Source organism: Puccinia triticina, chromosome 9A (genome assembly GCF_026914185.1).
Source record: "Puccinia triticina chromosome 9A, complete sequence".
NCBI classification, from domain to species: Eukaryota; Fungi; Basidiomycota; class Pucciniomycetes; order Pucciniales; family Pucciniaceae; genus Puccinia; species Puccinia triticina.
Genome location: NC_070566.1, coordinates 1,464,631 through 1,492,193, shown reverse-complemented (window position 1 = coordinate 1,492,193; position 27,563 = coordinate 1,464,631). Strand labels below are relative to the sequence as shown.

General features: G+C 44.8%; 5 protein-coding genes across 5 annotated transcripts; 1 reads left to right on the top strand and 4 right to left on the bottom strand.

Annotated features, from left to right (window-relative positions):
- Positions 1-1,748: 1,748 nt before the first annotated feature.
- Positions 1,749-4,305, bottom strand: PtA15_9A153 (uncharacterized protein; the record flags this gene model as incomplete). Its single annotated transcript, XM_053172332.1, has 9 exons — positions 1,749-1,789; positions 1,895-2,056; positions 2,167-2,293; positions 2,382-2,457; positions 2,530-2,669; positions 2,756-3,072; positions 3,182-3,217; positions 3,300-3,719; positions 3,819-4,305. 9 exons carry the CDS (start codon positions 4,303-4,305, stop codon positions 1,749-1,751), a joined length of 1,806 nt encoding a protein of 601 aa, XP_053023583.1.
- A 522-nt stretch (positions 4,306-4,827) lies between these two features.
- PtA15_9A152 (uncharacterized protein) lies at positions 4,828-5,567 on the top strand (the record flags this gene model as incomplete). Its single annotated transcript, XM_053172331.1, has 3 exons — positions 4,828-5,104; positions 5,178-5,408; positions 5,494-5,567. The coding sequence occupies 3 exons, from the start codon at positions 4,828-4,830 to the stop codon at positions 5,565-5,567; spliced, it is 582 nt and encodes a 193-aa protein (XP_053023582.1).
- A 1,476-nt stretch (positions 5,568-7,043) lies between these two features.
- PtA15_9A151 (uncharacterized protein) lies at positions 7,044-9,518 on the bottom strand (the record flags this gene model as incomplete). The annotated part of the gene is made up of 12 exons (XM_053172330.1): positions 7,044-7,107; positions 7,196-7,299; positions 7,379-7,546; positions 7,619-7,866; positions 7,959-7,978; positions 8,092-8,219; positions 8,306-8,369; positions 8,462-8,471; positions 8,564-8,673; positions 8,746-8,791; positions 8,869-8,994; positions 9,116-9,518. 12 exons carry the CDS (start codon positions 9,516-9,518, stop codon positions 7,044-7,046), a joined length of 1,491 nt encoding a protein of 496 aa, XP_053023581.1.
- A 5,221-nt stretch (positions 9,519-14,739) lies between these two features.
- Positions 14,740-17,198, bottom strand: PtA15_9A150 (uncharacterized protein; the record flags this gene model as incomplete). Its single annotated transcript, XM_053172329.1, has 11 exons — positions 14,740-14,803; positions 14,878-14,981; positions 15,059-15,226; positions 15,299-15,572; positions 15,766-15,893; positions 15,977-16,040; positions 16,136-16,145; positions 16,236-16,345; positions 16,424-16,469; positions 16,547-16,672; positions 16,793-17,198. The coding sequence occupies 11 exons, from the start codon at positions 17,196-17,198 to the stop codon at positions 14,740-14,742; spliced, it is 1,500 nt and encodes a 499-aa protein (XP_053023580.1).
- Positions 17,199-19,906: 2,708 nt separating this feature from the next.
- PtA15_9A149 (uncharacterized protein) lies at positions 19,907-20,730 on the bottom strand (the record flags this gene model as incomplete). The annotated part of the gene is made up of 3 exons (XM_053172327.1): positions 19,907-20,101; positions 20,165-20,595; positions 20,658-20,730. 3 exons carry the CDS (start codon positions 20,728-20,730, stop codon positions 19,907-19,909), a joined length of 699 nt encoding a protein of 232 aa, XP_053023579.1.
- Positions 20,731-27,563: the final 6,833 nt, after the last annotated feature.

Here is a 27,563-nt window from a genome sequence, read left to right as displayed (position 1 = left end):
TTCTGCAAAACACCACAAAAAAACACAAAACACCGCAAGAAGTAGCCATAATAAACCATAATAAATCCATCCACAATCACAATCCGCAGAAAAAAAGCAAGTAAGAATCCGCAATATAATAAAACAAAAGTCCATGGAAGATAGCTTGATCCAATCCCCTGCAGGGAGAAAACACCTCCTCCTTATATAGACCAATCTCAACCTCTCCGCTATAGATAATGAACCAAGAGAAAACTCCGCCGCATGCCATAAACCAATAGAAAAAGAAATAACAAATAGAAATCCTCATCCCATCCCAATCACGCTGCATGCCTCTGCTCCCACGTTTTCATCTGCACCTCCACTCTTGCCGCAGACAGCCGCCAAACTCCTGATCATCCATCATGCATGCCCCTGTCTAGCCTCCGGTGTTGGGATCCCACATGCCGCCTCCGCCCCAGCTACGTCCGCTAATGTAGCCCGCTTCAGCTGCAACGGCTTCCCCCAATTGCCACGCCGCTCCAGATAGTCTGCGCTGGACTCAGCAAGCCCGCTCCGCTCCACACGCTCCGGGCCCAGCTTATGTGCTCTGCCTCCGCCACTTGAAGATCCTGCACCACCCCCGTGCACCCAAACCTTGTTGGTCACTTTTGGTGCCCTGCGCCAAACTTAACCACCACACAAGTCATGGGCATTGATGCCTGATCATCCTATCAGGAGGTGTTTGGAAATTTGGATTGCAAGTGCGTTGGACCCCAAAAACTCGCCCGACCTGCTAATTGCAAGTCCATTGGAGATGCTAAGCCGGCACAGAGATTTTGTGCTGCGCAGCTCCGGCTCACATACCCAAAATCCAGCAGATACCCATCCGTATACCTGGGTATCTGCTGTATTTTTCCCCAGGATCTTAGAAATCCACATCCGCATCCGCTGGTTGGGTACCTGCCAGCGGATAGTGGATACCCGCAGCAGGTTCAAAGTGACCATCTCTACTCTTGATGAACAACCTGTTCCGCTCATCAAAAGGTTGGTCATGGTCATTGAGGGCACTCCCCTCAACAACCAGGACACACTGGTCATTGAGATGAGTTGTTACTCCCCTTGATGATTGCACCAGCGGGGGCAAGTGGTACTTGGGGCAGTACCCGGGTCCCACACCACTTTTCCAGCCAAAACCAGGTACCTAGCACCGCACCGCGGTGCTGGGCACCGCCAAACGGATACCAATTGACAATCTCTACCCACTTTTGGAGTGCTTTTGGGATATTTTTCACTGAAAAAAAAAAACTCAAGAAACTGCTGCCAGTTGACCTGCAATATTACAAAGGCGCCTTTGTAATATTGCATGTCAACTGGCAGCAGTTTCTTGAGTTTTTTTCAGTGTTTGGAGTGCATTTAGGCTGACCCTAAAATTTTATGATTTTATGGTGTTATGATTTTATGCAAGTCAACTTTGAACACCCCTACTGCACGCAAGATTTTGGGAGCTTATGAAGAGAAGGTGCCAGGTCTTAACAGTCCCCATGAATACAAAAAGCATGGTGCCCCTAGGTCAATTCTGAGAGCCAACCAGAAGTACGGGGATGATCTAGCAAGTTTATTCAATTCCTAGAGGCTCAGAAGCGCAGACAAGCAGAAAAGAGAGAAAAAAAGGGTTTACACAGTTGATCAAAACACATCACGTGAATAGAAGACAGAGGAATGGTTCGTATCTCTCTATGTATTCTACGTATGCAAAGGAAGCTTTTTCCTGACACTGACATTCCAGATCACAACGCTTTCCGGACGTGCCATGCGCGTGCAGGGAGTGCTAAATCAATTTCGAGTATCGTGGATAGAACACAAGAAAAGAGTGAGACTTGAATTTGATCAGTCAAGAAATGAAGAAGAGAGACAAGAGAGAACTGTGACAAACCACCCAGTTTTCTTGAGGCCGGACCGATCACAAGTAGTAAGAGGAGCGCGCCAAGTGTGATACAAATAGCCTGCATGATGTAGTAGCCGTCCTTCGTCGTATGACAGTTTCCGTGAAAATCTGTGCATTTGGCTTTGCCCAAATCCGAGACACATTCTTTACCTGTTTCACACGAAAAAACAAGAATATTTCAGCCTTATCCAGAGAAGGACATGATACCCGGCAAAATCATCTATCCCAGTTTTTTGTTTGCGTCAATTTCCGTCACTTACCGTCGATCTCCCGTTGAGTACTATTGGCATTCGGAATCAAACAATTTGCCTCGGTGAAGAAGTCGACGCCCTTCAGGACAAAGTACTTGGGCCAAGTCCCTCCGAGGTTGGAGACGGTATTGAGTAACTGAGAGGCAGGGAGAAGAGCGGGAAAGATAAAATGAATGAGGACACGCGATCTCACGGCAGTTGTTGTGCTTGGCGAGCCAGCTTACGGTCATATAAGTGCCTCCGATCAGGGGGTCTGCAATTTGAGTGTGGAAGGCTGATATCCCGACAAATTGGACGGTGCTTTAAAAGTGGTATGAAAGAGACGGGTTAGGAAGAATCACCAAGTGTGGATTCAGGATAACAATAGCATACCTAGCAAAACTTGACATGACCGTAGAGGCAATCACCAGTATGAAATATGAGTTTGAGAGTGGTTTAGCCTCGGGAAAAAAGTAGACCAGTCCGACATTCCATGCGCTGAAGGCCAATCTAAACCACATGGCCCAGATCCACTGGTTAAAAATAACGAAAGAGGACGTGTAAGCAGGTGGTATAAGTGAGATAATGCACTGGTTGGGAAGGTCCCAAGGCCACTCACCGGCTGCAAGGGTTTATCTCCGCTGCTCCATTTCGCAGCAAAGTAACCCAAGAAGATTTGGAATGGAAAATCGATGAGGACGCTGAGTGCCATATCCTCTTTACTCAAGCCTTTCTCGAGAAGTTTCAGACTGGTCGCAGCGTCATTGACACTGACACCCAACTTGGCGATACAGTGTAGAAGGATGAAGCTTTGGACGTGTTTTAACTTGCAAATCTCATACATGATCTGGTAAACCTTCTTGACATCCATGTTAGATTCTGGCGAGTCTTTATCGACCGGATCCTCGGTTTGAAAGAAACTTAGGTATAGGGTCACTAGTATGAAGCAGACGCCCCCGAACTTCAAGTAACCCGATAGCGTCATGATAATCTTGGATGGGGAAGCCGAACAAGCTCCGGCATCGATTGTTACTAAATTCAAGACTATTGAAAGCCAGAAAGACGGTGAACGAGAGGAAGTCTACCACAAAAAAAAAAGTCAGTCGACTAGTTAGAGATTGATGTTTTTTTTTTTTTTTTAAAAAAAAAGAAAAATTACTGACATCCTATGTTCAATCCTACGGTTTGTGCGGTTGATGCATAGGATAGATTGTCCTGAGAGAGTAATTCTAAAGCCCAGCCATCGACAGCAATGTCTTGAGTAGCCGCAAACATGACGAGAGTGAAAAACAGGACGGTTAAGGTTTTGACGTCAGGGATCTCAGCATCCATGAGGACGCTGACGTGGTCGCCTAGCCACCATAGGGTGACACCAACAAGGGCCTGGACGGGGATGATCCAGGATTTTCGTCGGCCGATGCTAGGGAAGTAGCACGAGTCGACGATCGGCGACCATAGAAGCTTCAACGAGTACGGATATGAGGCCAGCGAGAACAGCCCGATTTGTGTGTATGACAATCGTGCTCGCAGTAAGAATGGGACCGATCCAAACGCCAGACCGACGGGGATACCCTGAAGCATATCTAAAATGAGGAATCAATCAGATTGCGCGTATTGATGAAGAAAAGAAAAAGAAAGGAAAGTGGCGAAGAGAGTGAGAGCAAGTTGGAGAAATGACTTACACAAGACGACCAAGAGGGCCATTGCCCGTTTATCCTTCGACGAAAGGGCGGCCATGGATGGCGCGGGGGGATGGGGTTCGGAAAGTTTGGCATCCCTTTTGGAGAGTTTGATGAGATTTTTGGACTTTTTCTTAGCGACTCGGGCGTGATTTTTTTCGGAGGTAGGAGGAGGGGTGCTGGCTTTCCCGGCGCCTTTCTCGAGTAAATCGTCATCAGATTGGGTCGGGGCGGTGTTTCGGCCGCGCAGACCGACGGCCATCTGATCTGAAACTTCGACCGGCCGGGTGGCCATCTTGTTCTTCGGCTGTCCGGTTTGCTTGTTCCTCGAGACTGAGCTCGATCGACCTTGTTCGTTGATGGCTTTCTTGGGCGATCCCGGCAGGACGCTCTTGCTCTCCTTGTTCTTGTTCTTGGGCGATTCGGGCTCGTCGTCTTCGCCGTGATGGCTTTCCAGAACAGCAAACCGGTTTCCCCAGCGAGTCGTCATGAGGTCGACCAGTTAAATATCTTGACAAACTGCCTTAGCCAGACCGGATTGTCCTTGGCAAGAATTGCGAACTCACTGAAAAAAAAGACGAAAACTACTGCAGACGAAGACCGAAGCACAGATATTTGAAATAACAAAGGTGGCCTACATACATAGTATGTAGCTGCAGCCTGGGCGCTGAGGAGATGATGGTGTGGGATAGTCGCCGGTCTTGATGGCTCCAGGTTACGATGACTGCGCAGCGGTGCTCGGCGGTCGTTACTGCTGAGGTGGACTCCGTTTATTTTTTTCAAGTGTAATTTCGTGGAATCCCTTGGCAGTTGGCACAAATGTAGTCTCCGTCGGCCCGCCGGGGGTGTTCGCGAAAGCCGAGCTTGTGTAACTTGGTGCGGGGTGTGAGGCTGCAGACCCTCCGCGCGCGAACCAGGCGGGACGGAGACGAAGACCATGCCGAGCGATATCCCGTTGAGCTCATTCTCCATCTGACCCCTCCCCATCCACCCCTTCTGACCCACAGCTGCCATGCATCTTCCCCGCCACAGCCAGTCTAATCCCACCGATGTCCGCCAGAACGACCGATTGGCAGCCGCTCGTGGCTCACTCACGATGGTAATCGACCAGGACAGCAGCAGCAGCAGCGGCCCGCAGAACGAAAACCACGCAAACAACCCCAACACTGCTCCCACCCTCATTCTCCGTGCAGGACCACTCCAAGACTCTCAGCTACCTCGCCAACCCCGAGTGCAGTGGCAAGAAAACGTGGTTGATAACGAAGGCCTTGGTCGGAAGAAGAGCAAAGGTCAGATGATTCCCCTCCCCAGCCCTCTCGTCTTCTTTTTTTGCCACTCAATCTACTTTCTTGGTCCTTTTAGTCTGTTGTATCTACAACAAGCCCAAGGCTTTCGACGAATCTTCCGACGAGTCTGATCACTCCGATTCGGATTGCTGTCCATCACGTTCCCCAGCCCCCAGACCACGTCCTTCGACCAACTCCACCACCCAAGCCCGACTGGGCTCACCCAGTCAACCCGCCCAATCCCATTCACTGCCCACCCCTCCTCGATCTCCGAACGCATACGAAGCTGAACCCAGCAAATCTAAAGGTCTGTTGGTTTCTTAGAAAATATATCTTCCGATTAATTCATACCACTGAATTCGATCGGCATCTTCTCTCTCTCTCTCTCTTAGGCAAAGGAAAGGCGTGCCTGAATGTAGGCTTTGCTGAAACTGCCATCAACGATTCCCCGTCAAATCCATCATGAAAGCGCTAATCTAGACGTAACAGTTATGTACACAAAATGGAGAGATTCTGTAAAGATCAGCCCACTCCACAGAAAAGGTGGCTGCCAGATAACGAGATGACCAGGATGATGGGTGGTTCCGGGAACAGGGATCAGCCAGCCAGCCAGCCCGACACAGTGGGCATGCCTGAGCTATCGTGCATCTGGGGCAGGATGTGTTTGCCCTGTCACCTCGATTATGTATTGTAAAACACCTCGCCTTGGTCCCTCTGTCTGTCTGTTTTCATATGGCTTATTGTTCGTACTCAGCCTCCAACTAAGTATATCGCAAGCCTTTATTGCTCGGATTCAATCACATCATTGTAGCTGAAATATTGCTGTTCGTCTCATCTCATCGATTCATACAAATTCCATCTTGTCTAAACAAGTCAGACAACTCGTTCAACATCGCAGAAAATTTGTGTACTCGCAACTCTTGCGAACTTGTAGACAGGACAGCTCGTACCGTAAAAAAATCATAAACCTCATCCCCTAACTTGCTTTCTGGCTTCTAACCCCGGACAGCTGTTCTCAACACTCCCTACCAACTCCCAGCACTTAGCTCTTCAGAACTCCACGTCCACTATCGAAGACAGCCCGGCGAATTCGATCTTGTGTCTCTTGGGATTCAGCAGCTGTATCGCTCCGTTCAGCGCCTTGATTCCGATGTCTTGGAAGTGATTGAGTAGCGTCTCGACTTCATCGCGCGGCAGACACTGAACTACCTAAACTGCAGTGCACGCCGCCACTTTTGGTTTCGAGGCTGTTGGACACCTGCCATCCACCTCTCTCGATATCTCCTCACACAACTCTTTAAACCACCACATCGACTCTGGCGAGGTTTTGTCAACAATGAGGCGGCGGTTCTTGCTGTTAAGCGCAACAAGGGGTGATTGCTAAATGTTTGTCCGATAGCGTTCTCGCTCTTCTGCGGTCATCTTGTCGAGGCGGTCTTGGAGTCTTGTTTCTGGAAGCGGATGGTTAAAGGCCTCCGCGCAGCCTCAGGTATGTAGACTCTAGTTTTCACCCCGCCAGCCCTGTTCTGACACAGGCGGATTCTCATGGACTGGGCCGCCCCGCCCTCTATGTTGACCCGAGACAACAGCAGACAACACCTTTCAAAGGCTCCACCTATGATTGAAGAGGCATATGTACCGTAGACACAAATCAAAACCTCATGCAAAGAACCTATATATTCACATATACCTCAGACATAAAGCAAAGACCCAAACCAAAAATACAAGACATAAACAAAGTGAGGGTGATGCAATGTGTTTTCTTGCTGTTGTGTTTTGGATGACGAGAATGCGTAGAAAAGGCTGTATAGGATGATGACATGATTGTCAAAGTATCTAAATGAATGTTGAGAGGGTGAACGGATGAAACATGATCCCCAAGATGTAAATATATACACATAAATCACCATGCCTCTGGATTACTGGAATCGAGGAGATCATTTTAGTTGAGTAAGGCCGTCCTGGCTGCCTTGACTGTGCTGTCCCTCGGACCCATGGTGTTGAAGCTGATAAAATGATGTGCAATTAGTGACCCGCAATGGCACAGGCTTAGAGATCTTGCGGGTATTGATCAAGTTTTTATGGAACACTTACAAAAAGACACCCGCTAAGCCCTTGGATTTGGCATATACCACCTTAGAGACGGTGCTTTCGGTATCATCATAACTGACCAAAGTGGAATCGCTAGCAAGGAATGGCTAAAGAAGAAACAAAATGTAATACACAAGGCCCATCAGAACATTCTTCCGTATGCCCGGGAAAGACATGAGAACAAACCTCTCCAGAACATTCGTCGTAATACTTGGTGAATCCTTTTCCTCCACTGGTTTCATCTTCGCTCAAGTAACCAGCATCTACTAATTCTGTGACGAGCCATGAACCACCGTAACCTGTTTTTTGCCCACAAACATCTAAACCAGGTTGGTCATCATATTTGCCTCCAGCCTATGTGAGAAAAAAAATTGGGTATCAGATCATCAAGTTTCTGGTGACTTTGGTGTGGTTCTAAATGCTCACCGGAATACCGGTGAAGTTTTGGTAGTAGTAACTGGTGTAGTTGCCAACGATTCTGGGAGTGAGTTCGGGCTTAGTCAAGGTCCAAGTTTTGGCGTAACCGGGGATTCCTAAGCTCAGTTGTTCCGGTTTGAACCCTTGCTTGAGGTAGACTTCAATGGCACTCTCAACGGATAGTTGGTTTTCAGGATCAGCACACTGTGCTCTGATCGGGGCGTTTGGTCCGGTGGTCTTGGTCCAGCTGCCGTGAACTACGTGCGAGTTGAGAAACAGAATGATCAGTTTTGTGCTGTAGGATGAACCAGCTGGGAAGCGGAAACATTTTGGAAAGCTCAAAATTTACCATCATAGGCCATGATTCTCCTGGAGGAGGTTGAATATTGCGATCAGACCAAGTAAAACATCAGACATCCACAATTCAACGGGTTTAGAAGCTCGCTTTTTTTTTGAAGAAGGAGTGACATTGGCCAGCTTACACTTCATCAACAACTTGAGACATGATGGTAACATCGGAGGCCGGTAATTGTTGGTAGTTGGGATCTCTAATGCCCGCAATACTTTGAGTGGTAGACAACTTTCCCTCAGGCCATTGGGTTTTGACTTCCTGTGAGAGATAAGCGCAAGCCGGAGGAGAAGGGGAATCGTGAGCAATCAGATCACACGAAACTAGCTGGTTTTCATGATATTTACCTTGAAGAGCAATTGTTGATTCTGGACGTCTTGGTCGTTGATAATGTTGCATCCGATTCCCTGACTGGTAAGCCACAAATAATATTACGTTTTGGTTGAGACTGATTCATTCTGCAAATCTATCGTAATCTTGAAATGGGGGAATAGTGAACTCACATGCCGGCGTCTGTTCACCATCAAAAAAAAAATGAGTCATCTGGTATTACATAGTTTGGATGTTGCCAAATGAGAAAAAAAGAGGAAAGGAGCAACACTTACATTCCCAATCAAAGTCAATTCCCTCAAAGCCGTATTTCTTGGCGAAGCTGATGGTTGAATTGGCAAAGGCTGTGCGGTTCTCGGCAGTGGCCACAAGTGGTGAAAAGTACCTAATGGTTAAAATGTTTTGAGAGAATTTTCAGTATCAAGCTGATCAATTGGAGGGAGAATTGATTGCTTACCTGGAGCCTCCCCAGCCTCCAACAGTGTACGTAGGCAAAACCGAGTCTACAATGATTATCAACGTGGCGGTAAGCTGTGGTTGACAAGGGGAAATCGCCAGAAAAATGGGAATTAGTGCTTACGGCTTTTGCAATTCTTGACAAACTCATAGGCTAAGTTATCCCATTCATTTTGGGTCAAAGAGTCGGTGCCAATCGTGAAGTTGGCGTTAGTTGTCGCCGCGAAAAATGTTATCTCATCGTACAGGTCTATAGTCACCCGGAAGAGTGAAAAATAACACACGTTGGATTGGTCAGTTTGATATGCAAAAACTTTCCTCCAAAAATATCCTCTGCAAAGGTGTCATCAATCAATCATGAAAAGACTGACCATATCTGAGCTCAGACAGCGGTTGCCCCTCAGCGTGGTAAACGGGGTAGTACCCGGCTAGCTTTCTTGCCCCTGTCTTCTTTGGGCTTGCGGTAGCATTGTGGTTGCTGCCGCCATTCGTATTCGGGGTCAAGGTACTGTTGCTGCCATTTGCACCCGTGGTTATGGTAGTGTTAGTGGGGGTGCCGGGATTGAAGTTGGTGTTAATTCCATTCACGTCTGGGATCGTGGTACTGCCGGTGGGGATGTCTGTCGTGAATTGCACATTGCTGCTGGTCGTGTTATTGTGAGATTCAGAAGAAGATGAAGTAGATGAGACAGACACGGAAACCCTATTTGGTCCCTGGCTCGTAGCCAGGGCTGGTAGACTAATCAGAAATAATTTTAGGAGCTGGGAAACCATCTTATTTTAAGACTATAAATAATACCTGCGAGAAGATAACGATTGTTGATATGAGCAATTCGTTGTGGAGGCTCATTAGCCCTGCCATATTTATAGGCAATCGGTCATTCCGCTCGCCACTTGGGTTCCCCTCCGGTGATACATGAAACAAGACCAAGGCTGACGTGCAAGACTTGAAAGCGTCTTCAGATGCGGCCGAGACGTTCGAGTTCTTGTAAATACAAGAACTGGAACGTTTCGACGGCATACTTCTCAGTCTTATGTACACGCCAGTTCTTCATTCCGATCACACAGTTGTGCTTCGCGAGGTCGGCGTGTCTTCATCGAGAAGGCCTTGACTCAAGCAACTACAGCCCGGTCTAACGCGGTGCTCACCGCTCCGCCCCAACTTGCCAAGACAGGTCTCAATTTTAAATCATCGCCACGAACATCGCCAACTAGAATTGTAAGTCGGTTCAGACCGCTAATACAGCCTAGCTTAACACAAGCCCCTCGTTTCAGAGGGAGGCGGGTGAAACACCGCCGGGCGCCTCTCGCGGAGCGAGCCTCTGAAAGAGGGGCTTGTGGGGTATCCCTGACTTTTGGCGTGAGCGGTTTTCAAATTTAGGTGGGAGGAATTTGCCTCCGCTTGTTCCCTATCTTGCAGAGGGAATTTCCCGAGGCCTGTTACACCAATTGAAAGGCCTACATCCGGCCCTTCCCATGCCCAAGCATGGATAAAATCCAGCAAACCATCCGGTGGCCATGGCCCTTTGAAGTTTTACATTTTTGAGACGAGTGACCGGCAGATTGTTCAGGGCTTGCACTGTATGAAGCCCGCCAGTCGGATGCATTCCATCCTTGCATGAATTGCGGCCGTCAATGATCTGAAAAAAAAAACTGATGGGCTGTATCTTCTAGAGTACAGCTCCATGTGGATTCCCATTCCTTCCTGCTCCGAGCTGAGCTCCAGCTTTCAAGAGCTTTCAAGTCTCAGGAAAGTGATATTTTTCTAAAGAATGTTTAATAAAAAAAATACCAGCAGGAAGGCAAGATGCCCGCCTGCTGGGAAATGTGCATCTCATCCGAGGGGGAGCTCAGATGAAGACGCCATCCACGGTTGAAGTGAATATTACCCAAAATACAGCGAAAATGGGAAATCTCTCACCCCAGGACGGGCACTTAAGTTGCAAGCCCCTCTTCCAGAGGCTCGCTTCGCGAGGCGCCCCCGGCGCGCCGGTCCTTCGGCCCCTGGAACGAGGGGATTGTGTTAGGCTAGTAATACAGCAAATGTGCTCCTCGGGAGCAAGAGGAGTCTGCGCAACAATGCTGCACCAATCATCTCAAATTTTTACCGGGGTCGTTCAGGTGTCAACTTCTGGTAACCCCGCAAAATAGCATCGGCATCATTATATATGTATCCTTGTTTGCAGCACTGCCAGCTGGGCAGCTGCCACACGTCGCCAAAACCTAGAGTTTGCGGCCGCGTCTGCCTGGCTGGTGGACTATATGCATGCCTTTTATGCCAAGAGGTTCCAGAAAGGGATTAAAAACTGCATATTTATGTAAGCTGCTCATCAGATTCAAAGCCGAGGCACTGCATTTTATGTACCAAACCATATGCTTTTCGACCCATCGTCAGATGCTGTCTTGAGAATAAGGCAGTGTAGTCAACTCTTCTAAGTATTGCCATGGATTGGGACTATGTAGGCGAAAAATACACTGCAGGGTCATGAACTAATCCGGCCAGGCTTCACAGATGAAATTACAGTGTTCGTCGGGGAGCGATCTCATCGGCCGGGTATTGAGATCTTGTGGGGACAGGGCAACCCCAACCTCAATCCCTCAAACGTTGCTACGATGCGCAACCGCCAACAATTTGGGGTCTTCCCAATTGAGGCATGCAGGCGGGCCGCATAAGTTGAGATAAGCATGTATTAGGGGGGTTCAAAATTTAAATTTGTAAAACTTTAGAGCCCTTTTTAAAGTGTATAGGAACAATTTTAATAAAATTTGAAAGTTGTAGTGACTGATCAGCAACATGCAATTAAAGCTTTCAATAATCTTAAAATATTGTTCATAAAGGTCTTAATTTTACCTCCAAAGTTTTGTAAATTTCAATTTTGAACACCCCTATTAGTTGAAGATTCAACCAACTAACCATATTCAATCCTGATATTTGTTCTATTCTGGATCAATCCAGCAATTTCTTGCTAGGCAGATCCAAACCAATAAAAAAAAAACAGACTCACCAGCATTGCATGGTAAGACTAACTGGCTCAACTGCCAGCAGTTGACATGATGATGTGGAATGCCCCTGGAATCCTGCCTAGCTGTCTTTGTAAATCCACCTGTTTACATGAAATCTTTGGTTGCACAGTCCCTGTACTACGATGTGCAAATTTCCTGCATTAAAAAGTGGCTGTGCATTGAAGTTTGGTTAAGTTGAAAAGTTTGAAGTGATACCACAGGCTTCATCAGAGTTTCTACATTTCAACTGCTAGCAGTTGAGCAAGTGTGCTTTGCAGTGCAAATGTCACAAGATACTGAAATATGGTGATTTATATATTACATAGGACTAAGCTGAGCACCTTAGCACAGAGGAGTAGGAAATAGGAGGAAAAGAGATAAAATAGTAATAATCAAAAGAACTGAATGTTCCATTATTCAGAGAGATCTAATCTGAATCATCAATACAAATGGTATTAGCTGCTGTTCCACATTTTACAGATAGATTAGGAGATGGCTAAGGTCCTTACTTGGATAGGTCTGAGCCTTTTTATATCCTTTTAGTTAGCTCAGGTGAAACCACATAGGAGTATTGCAACATTATCTGCACTCCAATGTTGATCCTGTGCACTCCAAAAATTTTGGAGTGCACAACTTTGCACCTCAAGAACTTGGTGTTCATCAAATAAGATAGAACAATTCAAAAATGAATTTCTTTGACAAATCAACTAAGAACTAAAACAAGAAGAATATATATATTCTGTATGGATAAGGAAACCAAACAGAAAAAATAGACAACAGATCAAGAAACTTGGGACTCCAAATCATTATATATATATACTCAATTCAGGCCATTTTTGAACCAGTTCAAGCACCCCTGGAAAGTCTTGGAGGTTGAACTTGTGTTTAGTATAGGAGTGCAGTGTGTTACACTCCATTTCCCAGAGCAAAAAGTAGAAAAAAAAAGTAGAAAAAGGAGTGCACAATAGTGCACTCCAAAACATTAGTAGTGCAACAAAAATTGAACATTTTTTGGAGTAGCTGTATGTTTAATCCAGTAATTAATGGAGTGAACCATTTTAAACTCCAATATTTTTGGAGTACACATGTAGTAAAGTTTGGTAGTGCATTTAGCCTGCCCCTTTTATAAAAATATTGATAAACAGCACCAATTGATAAGGTCACTTTCTGCTGTGTGTTTTACCATTTTTTTATATGTCAATGCCTTGAATTTAGCTCCAAAGTTTATTAAAATTTAATTGTGAACCCCCCTACTATAGTTTTGAGTATTAGACTAAGTTTATATTATGTCTTGTGTTTTCCTTCTCAGTGGAATTGAACCACATCTTTCTCACTCACAATTTTCACAAGACTCTCAGTCTTTGAACTTCAGCTCCTCATCCTGTGTCCCCCACAACAAGCTCTTTGAGTGAAATTGGTGTAGTCTGTATTTTCTGCTTCAACTTTGTCTAGAGAAATTTGGTAGTGCATTAGCTTCTATCTGGGTCTGTTATACTTGAGCATAATCATTCCGCTTATCTTTGGCGCTTTATGTGATTCTTATGAAATGCCAAGACGTGGCGGTGAACTAAAGGACCAAATGTTGGGACTGGGATGAGCAAATAGAAAAGATAAGCACCTGTTATCAGTTTTACAAATCCCTCCTTGTTTCACTTTGACTTCCCTCTCAATTTATGAAAAGGATGGTGGTGGCCTAGGTGTTAATCTCACATTTATTGATTAGGAGATATCAAATATAAGAAATCCAAAATCAGGAACCCATGACCTGTTTGAATCCAATCAATTGGTTTGAAAACAAAGATAAATCCACCATTATCTTTGGTTTGAAACCAATGCACTGGTGGAGCTGGGTAAGCTGAGTGGAGCTGCCCGGGGTACATAAAATCAATTCCCCCTGTCCCCGTCCCCCATTTGGGGGTTAGGGGCAGGGTTTTTTTGTTTAGAGCAGTTTTTTTAAAGAAAAATAAGACTTTCTCAAAAATTAAGCCTTGACAATGGGTTGTGTAATACCACAAGCTTGTTAGAGTTCTTGCATGTCAACTGCTTGCAGTTGCTCAACCTTTTCTTGCAGTGTGGCAGACTTTTTTTCCACTTTTTTCCGTGCAGATGACCCAGCGCAATGCAGCTCTGCTTGCCCATTGGTTCCAAACAAAAGATAATGGTGGAGTTATCTTTGGTAAGGATCGCCAAGTGAACCCGGGTACCCGCGGCGGGTGCGGGTACCGCCGCTGTTTTTTAGCAAATCTGGACACCCGCGATCCCACCCGGCACCCGCGGGTGTTTTTCGCGGGTACCGCGGGTACTTGCAGGGAAGAAATGTGCCTTCTCGATGACCGATGTGTGCCGGTCATCGAGAGGGAGGTGTGCCTTCTTGATGACCGGTGTGGGCCGGCCATCGAGAGGGAGGGTGCCTTCTCGATGAGCGGTGTGTGCCGGTCATCGAGAGGGCTGAGTGAGACCCTCTCGATGACTGGCCTCTACCGGTCATCGAGAGGGTTGTGCACCTTCTCGATGACCGATGTGTGCCGGTAATCGAGAGGGAGGTGTACCTTCTCGATGACCGGTGTGTGCCGGTCATCGAGGGGGTTGTGTAGCCCTCTCGATGACCAGCACCGACCGGTCATCGAGGGCCTCAAGAGGTGCTGCGGCACCTTGATCCAAAATACAGTGGCGGATGTTGACCACGGGTACCCGGGTACCTGGGTTTTTTTTCGCCAAATTCCAACACCCGCACCCGCACCCGCACCCGGCACCCGTGGGCGGGTACCGCCAAACGGGTATCACTTGGCAATCCTTAATCTTTGGTTTAAAACAAATACATTTACTCAGAAGGTCTCTGTGAATGGGCACATGATTCTGAGTGCTACATGATAATGAAATGAATGCCAAGTACAGTATGGATTCTGAGAGAGTGAACTGGTAAAGGATGGTCACCAAGATAAATGTATATATATGTACTTAAATCAACATTTTTGTTGATTCTTAGAATCAATTAGTTGCGTAAGGCCTCCCTGGCAGCCTTGACTGTACTATCCCTTGGGCCCATTGTGTTGAAGCTGCCAACAGGATGAGCAGTTAGTAACTTAGAGAACGTGCAATAATTTTCAGTAGATATCAATAGCACACTTACAAGAAGACACCCGCTAAGCCCTTGGATTTGGCGTATACCACCTTAGAGACGGTGCTTTTGGTATCATCAAAACTAATTAAAGTGGAATTGCTTGCAAGAAATGGCTTGTTCAAATCCATCAAAACATGCTTTTTTGAGCTCATTTCCTTGCAGGGTGGATGGGAAAGACAGGAGAACAAACCTCTCCAGAACAATCATCATAATACTTGGTGAAGCCTTTTCCTCCAGTGGCTTCATCGTTGCTCAAAAATCCAGAATCTACCAATTCCTTGACCAGCCATGAGCCACCGTGACCTGTTTTTTGACCACAAATATCTAAACCAGGTGCGCTATCATATTTTCCTACAGCCTATGCAAGAAAAAAAATGGTCAGATGATAAATTCTCCAATAAATAATTTTACTGTGGACTTGAATGCTCACTGGAATTCCAGTGAAGTTTTGGTAGTAGTAACTGGTGTGATTGCCCACAATTCTAGGAGTGAGTTTGGGCTGACTCAAGGTCCAAGATTTGGTGTCACCGGGGATTCCTAGGCTAAGCTGCTCTGGTTTGAAACCTTGCTGAAGGTAAATTTTGATGGCACTCTCAACAGAGAGTTGGTTGTCAGAATCAGCACACTGTCCTCTCATTGGGGCGTTTGGTCCTGTAGTCTTGGTCCAGCTGCCGTGAACTACATGTAGGTTGAGGAATATAATTCTTAGTGTCATGCTGTAGAATGGACCAATTGCAAGCCAAAAGCATTTTAGAAGTTACCATCACAGGCCATGATTCTCCTAGAATAGTTCAATATTGCAATCAGACCAAGGAAGACATCAGATATCCAGACTTCAGCAGGTGGAAAAAATCCTTGCTGTTTATTTTTTTGAAAGAGCAACATTGGCCAGCTTACACTTCATCAACAAATTGAGCCATGATGGTGAGATTGCATGGCCGCAATTGTTGGGAATTGTGATCCCTAATACCCGCAATACTTTGTGTAGTATACAACTTTCCCTCGGGCCATTGGCTTTTAACTTCCTGAGCAATAAACGGAGGCCAGAGGTGAAAGGGATTGTGAGAAATCAGATCACACAATACGAGCTGATTTTATTACCAATTACCTTGAAGAGCAACTGCTGATTCTGGACGTCGTCATCACTGATGATGTTGCACCCGATTCCCTGACTGATAAGACGCAATGAATTATTTTTTTTATTTGAAAATCATTCATTTTGCAAGTTTCTTCTCTTCTTGAAAAAGGCAACCCAATAACAACCTACATGCCTGCATCTGACAATCAGTAACAAACGGCCTGAGTCATCTGGCGTTGATTTGGTTATTGGTGAAGTAAAACAAAAAGAGGAAAGAAGTGATTCTCACATTCCCAATCAAAGTCAATTCCCTCAAAGCCATATTTCTTTGCAAAGCTGATGGCGGAACTGGCAAAGGCTGTGCGGTTCTCAGCAGTAGCTACAAGTGATGAGAAGTACCTAGATGTTGAGATGATTTGAAATTGAGGGAATCGTCAGTGCCACACGCTTCAATTGGAAGGTGGATGGATTGCTGACCTGGAACCATCCCAGCCTCCAAGAGTATATGTGGGTAAGACCGAGTCTGCAATGGTTTCCCCCGTGTGAGTAAGATGTGGTTGAGAATGGGCTATCGTCAGGAAAATGGAAACAAGCGCTTACGGTTTTTGCAACTGCGGACAAAATCAAATGCTAAGGTATCCCATTCATTTTGGGTCAAAGAGTTGGTGCCAATTGTGAAGTTGGCGGTAGTTGTTGCCGCAAAAAATGTTAGCTCATCGTATAGGTCTATGATCATCCAAGAAGTGACAAAAAGAACACGTGTTGGAGGGCAAAGAGGTCAGTAAAAACCTCCTTCTAAACAGATCCTCTGCAGGGCTGTCATCAACAAATCTGGAGAAGACTAACCATATCTGGGATCAGGTATCGGCTTCCCCTCAGTATGGTAAACGGCGTAATACCCAGAAAGCTTCCCTGACCCTGTCTTCTGTGGACTTGTGATAGCCTCGTGGTTGCTGCCGCCATTTGTACCTGGTGTCAAGGTACTATTACCACTACTTGCACCTGCCGTTGTAGTAGTATTGATGGTGGCGCCCGGGTTATAATTGGTGTTACTACCATTAAGGTCTGGGATTGAGGTACTACCGGTGGGAATGATTGTCGTGAATTGCACATTGCTGCTGGAAGTGTTACTGTGAGATTCAGAAGAAGATGCGGTGGATGAGATGGACACGAAATTCCTATTTGGTACTGCTTGGCTCGTAGCTAGGGCCGGTAGACTCATATGAAACAATTTTAAGAGTTGGGAAACCATTTTGAAATACTAATAATACCTGCGGGAAGAGAGCGATTGCTGTCAGAAATCCTAACTTTGGGACAGACTTGTTGATAGACGTCATTGGTGGCTCAACCCTGCCATATTTGTAGCCGGTCAAGAATGAAACCAGTTTACATTTGTGAAGTGTCTTAAATTCTTCCAGCTTTGTAAAGCGTCTTAAGATTTGTTACAGTTCATGTACGAATCGGTTTGAAGAATGTTCGGACGGACTCGAAAATCGTGGATTTTCACAAATGGTGGATAAATATAATTCCTCGTGCTGCGCGGAAGCTGCGCACCTTGACCCAAGAAACCTGCTTTGTTTTGGCAAACCAACCCAGGCAAGTGATGTTAAACTTACCCGAACTCAGGTGCCGGCGGATGTGCTGTTAAGTTGCTCGGTAATTTGAGGTCCATCCAGAGGCCGGCAGCTGAAAGGTCAATTTGACCGAATTTTGATCCGCACGGCAATTTGCCGAGCAAAAATTTAAATCATGCGATTGTCGTGAAGGTGCACCACTGAGTCTGCACCTGCTGGCCGAGCAGCGTTGTCTGGTGCCCAGGACACCTTGATGTAGCGGGAACGGACTGGCCGATAAGCTACACCCGGGGAGTCCGTCCACGGGGAAATCACGCGGATTCCACGAGGACTCCACGTGGTGGCCGCGCGCGAGGTCGGACCAGCGGCTGTTGGTCCACCCGTTCACGGGGTCTCCACCAACTGGGCACGGCGAGGAATCCACGTGGGCTTTTGGCTCTTCGTGGATTCCCCGTGGATTTCTCGTGGCACCGACGGGATGGTCGGGTCCACGCCGGCCCCACCACACCACCGACGGCGATTCCACCGAGGAAAACCCGTGATCACAACGGGTTGGTCGAGCCCACGAGGCAGCGACACCTCGAGCGGTGGTCTCCACGTGGCTCACCGGTCCGTCACATTCACCCTTGGGGGGTGCGGTGGCTCAGTTAGCCTTGCACGGAGCGGATCAAATCCGCGGGTTATATCTGCAGCAGAATGTGGTACCGCTTGGGTACCACGCACTGCATTGCATGGGGGACATGGAGGAGAACTGGACGAGGAAAGATAAGAAAACAAATAACATAAAAAGGAAAAAAAGGAAAAAAAGGAAAAAAAGGAAAAAAGGAAAAAAAAGGAAAAAAAGGAAAAAAAGGAAAAAAAAAGGAAAAAAAAAGGAAAAAAAAGGAAAAAAAGGAAAAAAAAAGGAAAAAAAAAAAGGAAAAAAAAAAGGAAAAAAAAGGAAAAAAAAAAGGAAAAAAAAGGAAAAAAAGGAAAAAAAGGAAAAAAAGAAAAAAAAAAAAAAGGAAAAAAAGGAAAAAAAAGGAAAAAAAAGGAAAAAAAGGAAAAAAAAAGGAAAAAAAGGAAAAAAAAGGAAAAAAAAAGGAAAAAAAAAAGGAAAAAAAAAGGAAAAAAGGAAAAAGAAAAAAGGAAAAAAAAGGAAAAAAAGGAAAAAAAAAAAAAGGAAAAAAAGGGAAAAAAAGGAAAAAAAAGAAAAAAAAGGAAAAAAAGGAAAAAAAGGAAAAAAAGGAAAAAAAGGAAAAAAAGGAAAAAAAGGAAAAAAAAGGAAAAAAAGGAAAAAAGGAAAAAAAGGAAAAAAAGAAAACATGAAAACAAGATAATTAGAAGCCGTCTGCGGCACCATCTTCATCTTCATCACCCGGGGCCTCCTGGGCTCTGTCACGCAGCATCGCCTGCACTTCTTCGTCAGAGGGGAGGGCAACCGAGATGCTGGCAATCTCACGCGCCGTTTTTGCGCCATCAAAAATGTGTCGGTCGTAGTCCAACATGAGACGGCCATACCTGATAGGTAATCACACATCAGAAGATGTTCGTCATCAGAACATTTTTGTCCAATATACTGAGGAATAAAGTTGAACTTACGCCACTTTGTAGTCTTGCGACTTGTGTCGCATGGTCTCCAGGTGTCGATCAATCAGCTCCCAAGGGGATCGAACCAAGGTAGTCGTTCGATCCTGTTGATGCTGCATGTACATATGCAACCAAAGGTACGCCATGCGTACCACCAAGCTGATGTGGATTGATCGAGCCACATCGGCTCGCGTCATGAGTGCATGTTGAGGGGAAAATTCTCGCAAAACCTGATTTCTCGGCAACAAAGATTCCATCAGCCTTGGTCTTTTGGCTTTAGATTAAAGTGATAAGTGAGACTTACTGTGACAACCACATCAGTGATTTGTGGGATAGGCACAGCAATTGCCTGGGCCCCTGGCCTCGCACCGGCCATAATCTAAGAAAGGTCATTGTGATCAGCAAGTCAGTTTAAGGGATGCAGACCATGTGGAATGGTGACTGACCATCTTTGCAAGCGCGCTCTTCTCGTATTTCAGTAAATCTCGGATGAGGAGGGAGACACTATTGACGGCGTGGTCTTCATGATCAATATAACCCGCCGGGAGGTAGGTAGTCTTCCACTCGTGGTCCATTGCATCCACCTCGCCCTGCAGTCCCAGCTATCGAGTCACCCAGCTGACAGGTGGAAAGGATGTGGATTAAAGTCTGCTCACCTTCACTAATACCAGGGGGGTTTGAGGAATGAGGGCGCGGGTATCCACGGTATGAGTTCGACCATATGACTGCAGGGCTGGCATGAGGAGCTTTTGGCGAGTTTTTGCGCGAATTAAGGCCTAATTAAGTCATTCAAACACATGGGTTAGTCCTGTATATCCTAATCTTGGGTGGGTTGACGTACTCGGACATCGCGATGGTAAATAAACCCCCTACTGGGATTGACATCAACAGGGGGGATATGGACGGGGGCTGGGACATGTTCGGGCCCACGCTGGGTACCAGATTGTTTGACTCGAGCTCGGATCGATTCAAGGTACATGAGCGTAGCCAGCACACAATCAGCATCTGACAGCTGGGCCAGGGGAGATGTGTCAGATCAAGCGAGATGAACAGAGGATGAGGACATATAACTTACGGCTGCGACTTGTCGGACCCGCTCGATCTGACCGACATCTAGGCCCAGTTCATCTGCCAGTCGTTCAACTGAAATGGCGTTATCGGGCCCGGGGGGAGTTTCATCTGGCGTCGGCTCACTGCAGTGATTTTCAGGTCCGTCTGGAACATCACTGGCGTTATCGGGCCCGGGGGGAGTTTCATCTGGTGTCGGCACACTGCGGTGATTTTCAGGTCCGTCTGGAACATCACCGGCATTATCGGGCCCGGGGTTGCTATCTTCATTCTTGCTACGCAGCATAGGGATGATAGGGGTCAGCTCTTTGTCTCGAGCCGCACCATCCAGGTCAGGATGGATTGCAGCCGATGCCCCTCGAGTTGGGCTCCTGGCTGTGTAAGGAGCCGCAGCCAGTCGGGCCGGGCTGATAGTAGCTCGCATGGGGCTGGTGACTCCTGCTGATTTGTTCAATCAGTCAGGGGAATACATAATATACATGTGTTCAATGCAGACTGACCTGTAACTGCCGGTGTTGTGCGTGCACGGAATCGAGGAGTAAAACGGCCTGTACGCAATGACAAGTTGGACATGATATCACAAATGAAGGGGTGTCAGGTCTGTATTGACGGACTGTAACTGGGTGGGGAGATCGAGCTTACCTGCCACAGATTCGTTCCTTTTATTGTGAGCGGCGAGTCTTGTCGGAGGTGGGGTTGCTTGGTGGGATGAGTTTGGCTGAGATGGTTGGAGCGATCCCCGCTGGTCGGAGCAAGCGAACCACGATCACATGAGACATTTGAAATTCTACTTGGTGATCTCGACATGATATCAACTCCCGTGATTTCGACGGATCACTCTTTCACTCCCCATTCTTTCCTCACTGGGCTCTGATCTTCTTATTGCACCTGACCGCAGAACATCTTTTTAGATTAAAGCATCACAATTTGAGCCGTGTTATCTCTGAATTAGTTTGAGTCAGATCCATTGTCTTGACATAAGCTACATGCCATGCAAAACTGCCGAGGAAATTTCAACTGAAGTCCAAAAACATCCCCCTAAACATTTATTTCACAGTCCATAGAGTTAAAAGCAAAAAATTCTAACTTTCTAATAAGTCAGTAAGATTTAACACCTCTGATTTATCTCTATTACTGCATATTTACTTTATCCAAATAAAATCCCATACACACAGACACAAAAAATTGAGATAATAGACATCCAAAAAATATTTATATTACTAACAACTTACTCATTCCATCATTTAAATCAAAGTCTGTTCATTTCTATTTGGATTATTTTATCTCCTATCTGTTCCAAAAGCATCTGGAAAACCAGAAATAAATCAGGATTTGTATTTCATAAAGAAATATCCAAATGGAGGAAATAGCAGGTAAGGGCTTATTGGCTTGTTGTTATGAGGATTGGCTCTGATTCTTTGATTTGTCTCTATGGACCGGATTTGTCTCTATGGACCGGCAGGATTCACAAGGTTTGTAGATTCTCATGGGGAGGCAAGTTACCAATGTCATTACTGTCATGGCCGTAGAATGAAATCTGTCACGCAGCACTTGAACTCAGCTGCACACCTGAATGCTGTCAGGCAGAATGTTCTTTTGAGCCAATTACATCTCAGGGAGCTGACAAAAGCAAACACAAGTCCTGTGGCACAGCGGGGGCCTTCAGATATGGATTTGGACCATGACTGGCCAGCTCAAGATTCTGTTGAAACTGAACTCCACTTCCCCCAGGTGATCCAGCCTGAGTATGTCATCAGAGATGATGATGATGTAGGATTCGGCTCAGATTCATCTGGGGGGCACGAGGCCCCATCAGAGTATTCTGATGAATTTCTCTCTTGGGATATGTTTGGAGAATCAATAATTGAACAACGTGAAGAGGCCATAACTCTTGCAAAAGCACAAGACACGCGTCAAGCAGGTGGTGCACCAAAGGTCAATTGGGATCCATTCAACAGTGAGGAAGTAAGACCTACTACTTGAGATTGTGTTTCTATCATTTTACTCATGATATTTCTGCATCTTACTTTCCAGGATTTGATAGCATGCCTCATTATGGGATATTTGCACACTCTTATGTCACGTGTAACATACCTCCAACTTAGGATTATCCTAAAAATGAAGAAATTAGCTCTGCCATATTGGGATGCTGTACGTAATTCAAGAGAAAGAATAAGAAAGCTCCTGAACTTTGTCAATAAGGAATCTATCAGTGTGTGGGATAATAAGATATTCCACATTAGTGTCAAAGGAATCTTGTCTAATGTAGTTAATTCTTTGACTGTAGAAGCAATGAGTATTGAGCTGATTTCATTTTCTTCCTTTTCATAGGAATTGCTGAATCCATATGTGAATGGGCATCTTGAATTTCATCCCCATGACCCATGTGGCGATCCAATTGACAGCCTTTGTCAAAGCTTCAAATGGAGAGAAGATCTACCACGTGACATCCGGGTGCAAATGGTGCACATTGAATCAAAGCATTTTTACATATATGAACCCACACAGCTGAAATCAGGTGAAGTGGTGATTCCCACCTTTTTTTACAAGGCCAAGGGGAAGTTGTATGCAAAATGCTATTCACCAGAATTTATGCCACATGAAACTGGAGATGCATTTGATATCATTATACCGGCGGATATTAAATTCACTGAAACCCAGCACCAGCGGGTTGTTGATATCAATGATTTTGACAAGGTTTATCCAGAAATCTCAGAAATTCCCATGGGAGATGGCACATACATTACAATAAAAATTGGTGATAATCTTTATGGTGAGTGCATCAATCATTATATACAACAAGCGTGATTTGGTAATTTGACCAATATTGTGTTCATAGAAGAAGATAACAGTGGAAAAAGAATCCAAATTGAACTCCCCAACCCTTGGCGGGAAAAGGCCCAAAACTGCATCATCCGACATGTACCACTTACACTCTATGCAGACGACACATCTGGTAATTGCTCCAAACAATGGAACAAACATATATCATATTATTTCACTTTGTCAGGACTACATCCACACTGGTCAAATCAGGAGTACAATTGTCAATTCGTGGCAACCTCCAATGTAGCAAGTTGCTTGGAGTTGGCAGATCCAATTATTGAGGAAATTAAGTAAGTTGTTCATTAATTTTCCATTTAAAAATCATGATCAGCATCATGTTGACACTTGTGGAATTACTTATTATTCCTTCCAGTGATATGAGCATCAATGGCCATTTTGCTTATGATAGCATACTGAATCAGAGGGTACTAATTATGAGTTTTGTACTAGTAGCGCTTGGGGACTCTCCAATGCATGCAGAAATGACCAGTACACCCATGCCCGCAAATGCCAATAGTCCTTGCCGTATGTGTCAACTTTTGGTGGTAAGGAAGGAGGATAAGTCACTCGTGGCTTATGTGAAAGATTTTTTCCGATTGACCACAGGGGGACATGTGGTAAGTAGTTCAGTAAATTCATTTTTAGTATGCATGGATGTGACCTGACAATCACCTTCAAGCCCCCCCCTCCACGCAAGTGGGAAGAAACAATATCATCCATAAAGAAATGTTGGCAAGAATCCAAAGATGAAGCCAAGACCGCATACGATGACAAAACCAAAGCAAAAGGTCTTAAGGACAACATAAATGTGGAATTTGTTGAGAGGTACCACCAGAGAAATAAGCCAGGTCAAAAAGAAGAGATAGAAGCCATAGAGAAAGAGTGCCCAGACAGGCTGTATAATTGTTTCTACACTTTGAAGGGTGAGCCTCTCTGATGAAAATTTACATCTGTTTGATACTGATAGCCTCCAAATTTGGAACAGGATTTGATGGATGTAAAGATACGCCTGTAGAGATCTTGCATGTATTACAGCTTGGAATCATTCGATACCTTCTGCGTGACTTCATGGAAGGCCTTGGGGAGGCAGACAGACGGAAATTGGAGGGAAAATGGGAGTCTTTCAACAAAGGCGCACTAAATATTCCTTCTTTGAGGGGGGTGTTTATGGTCACCCACTACAAGAGTTTCATTGGAAAGCATATGAAGATTGTGGTTCAAGCTGCCCCGTTTGTCTTCTTTCCATTTATGAACAGGCAGCAAAGGGATATATGGATGTCGTTGTGTTACCTGTGTACATATGTATACCAAACAAAAATCGAAAACATGGAAACATACATTGAAGATCTGCAACATCATATTGATATATTCCTGTATCATATCTTGAGAATGAATGCACAGTGGGTCAATAAAGCTAAATTTCATATGCTCCTCCATCTTCCCGAATCGGTCAGGCGGTTTGGTCCACCTAGCTTGTTTTCATTTGAGAAATTTGAATCATACAATGGAATAATGAGGAATGCTTCAATTCATTCCAACCGTCAAGCCCCAGGGAGGGACATAGCAAACACCTTCTCAAATTATCAAGCAATGAGGCTCATACTGTCTGGTGTTTTGCTCTATAATTATGTCAAGAGGTATTATTTCCGACCTTCAAAGGAGATCACTCATATATTTAAATTCAATAAAGAGGTACAAAAACTCATGGGGATTGACCTTTCAGAACCCATAAGGTATCCAATATTGTACAATGAAGCAGTGCCTCAAAATGAAGTGGCTATTCCAAGTTTCCTTTATGAGAATTTCCCGGAAATAAAGTGGAAAAGGGTAACAAGTATCAAAACTGGAGAGCATGATATAGTCCAGACAGGCATTTTTGTATTGGTAAGTATGAAATATGTAGTATGAAGATGAACAACATATACTTATCAATCCAATGGTACATGTAGATACGCAGACCCAAGAAATATCCAATTGTTGGATATGTGATTTCAATTTGGCAAGCAGAACATTCATCAAGTACCTTTTTTGTAGAAGTCCACACTTACAAATCATCTGGAGTCCATGCTTTTTATCAAATGCGGGAATACCAGGGCACAAATACATATCTCTATGTCAGAGCTGTGGTGAGTCAACCAATTTGTGTGGCTTTCAAATCACATATATATTCTACAAATCTGACCGAGAATTTGTGTGAAAGGATGTAATTTGTTGTCTCAATTTCCAGCATAACTGCAATGACGCAGGGTGCCAGGTAGTTCATGAGAAAACAGACAGAGTAGGTAGGCAAGAAGGCCAAACCTCCAAGTATAATGTCAAGCATGACCACAGCCAAAATCATAGTTATATACTTAATGCATGTTCATTAAGATCAATGATATACCACAGGAATGAATCCAGGTTGTCATTTCCACGAGTTACAGCAGATGAATGGGAAGATGCCACCAGAAGAGGCATGGAAACGTGGAACAATAAACCTTATCAGCCAAACACAAAAACCAAAAACCCAGCCCAAAAAAAGGGGAACCCCTTGTTAAATGGACAGGTCCCTCAGACAACCTCAAAAACACCCCCCCAAAAATATTTGACATCTCTCATAAGTCATCAGAATTTTCAACCTCAGATGAACACATCTTATTCAGTAGCAGCCCCTCAAACCAAACAATTTGTTCAGAATCCTAGTAAATCACAGATAAAGATTAATGCCAGTATTCAAGGGCTCCAAGCTCCCCCCGCGCCACTCATTCACAGTGGGCATGATTCACATTATCCAGGTAGTCAGATGCAGCACAGCCTACTAGGAAACTACTCTCAAAATGCACCACTCCACACTCAAAAAAGAATGGGTGCAAGCATTCCAAATTCTCCTGGTTTTAATGAATCATATTCTCCCCAAACAATTATGCAGCATTATCAAAATGCACCACTCCACACTCAAAAAAGAATGAGCGTTGAAAATTCTCCTGGTTTAAATGGATCATATTCCCCCCAATCAATTATGCATATTCAGTGTATCCCTTCAAACTTATCCACAAAGTACAGCCAATCAGAAACTGCTAAGAGAAGAAAAAGCATCTCTGATTCAGTATCTGTGTTGAATCCAATATCCATCAACCATCATTCTTTGTACAATTCATTACGTGGTCCAATCTCCAAGTCCATTGACCCCAGACTATCAGAGGTATTAACACCCAAAACTTTCTCAAATCAGCTAGTTAAAGGAGAGGAAGCAAACCAAGGAAATAATAAAATATTCAATTCCTCAACATCAACACCCAAGACTTTCTCAAGTCATAGAACACTTTCAGACTCTTTTCATTTAGGACCAAAACCTCATCCACCTGATATGAGAGATGACTACATATGGGAAATTCCAACCCCAATCCAGCCGTGGGTGAAACAAATTTTTAATGTTAAAGGAGATGGGCACTGTGGATTCAGGTCTGTAGCATTCCTTTTGGGAAGAGGAGAAGAAGACTATATGAACATACGGCATGAGCTATCAGAAGAGTTGAAGAACAGGAGAGTCTTTTACCAAAAATCCAACCCTTTCTACACTGTTGAAGAACATTTAAAGATTTTGAATGCGCCGTCTCCTGAACCATGTGGGGTGGAATATTGGATGACAATGCCAGGAATGGGAAAAATTATTTCAAATACATATCAGACCCCAGTTTGTTTCTATTTGCCATATGAAAGTACATCATTTTTCCCGGACTTTGTTCTACCAAATGACAATCAGCCAATTACATTTGCTTTGATTCCATCAAAGGCACATTTTGTTGCTATCACATTCGTAGATAAGGATCATTTACTAGTCCCAACACCAGCTGGATATGTGGGAGAGACAATTTCAGAAGCACAATTAGCCTGGCGGCAAAAATATCAACACTGTATGGCTAAGCACACCCTAGTGTGCAAAGATGGGGGAGCTTTTGAAAAGACCATCAACACTGTGAAGAAGGAATATGATAGAGTGGTGGCAAAACGTGAATTTTTACATGGTAGAGTGGTAGAACAACGTGAATATTTGAAACAATTGCAGAAAAAGAAATGAATGCAATGCCTGATACAGTAAGCAATCAAGACTGTGTAGTTGATTTCTGAGTTAGTCTTATTGTTTGATCTATAATTATCAAATAGGAGCAGAGTAGCCTAATAAGATAACCAAACAGTTGACAGGTGTTTTTATGAAAAAGTATATGATTTTTTTGAGAAAATATGATGTGAATCTTATAATAACAATGTTTGGAGTCCATCTGCCACATCAGTTCAGAGTGCCTCCTCCCCAGCTTAGAGTGCCTCCTCCCCAGCTTAGAGTGCCTCCTCCCCAGCTTAGAGTGCCTCCTCCCCAGCTTACAGTGCCTCTGCCACAGCTTAAATTTGACCTCAATTGGACACTCACTAGCAGTTTTAGAGTAAGATATATAAATATATATATTACTGAGTAGTTGAAATAGAGACACAAGTGATCTAAGAGCCAGTGTAGAGTGAAAAAACAAGTGTTCATTCATTGGTTTATCATTCCATGGAGTAGTGGATAGAAAGGAGAAAAGTGGAAAATAAAAGCTTTGAAACAA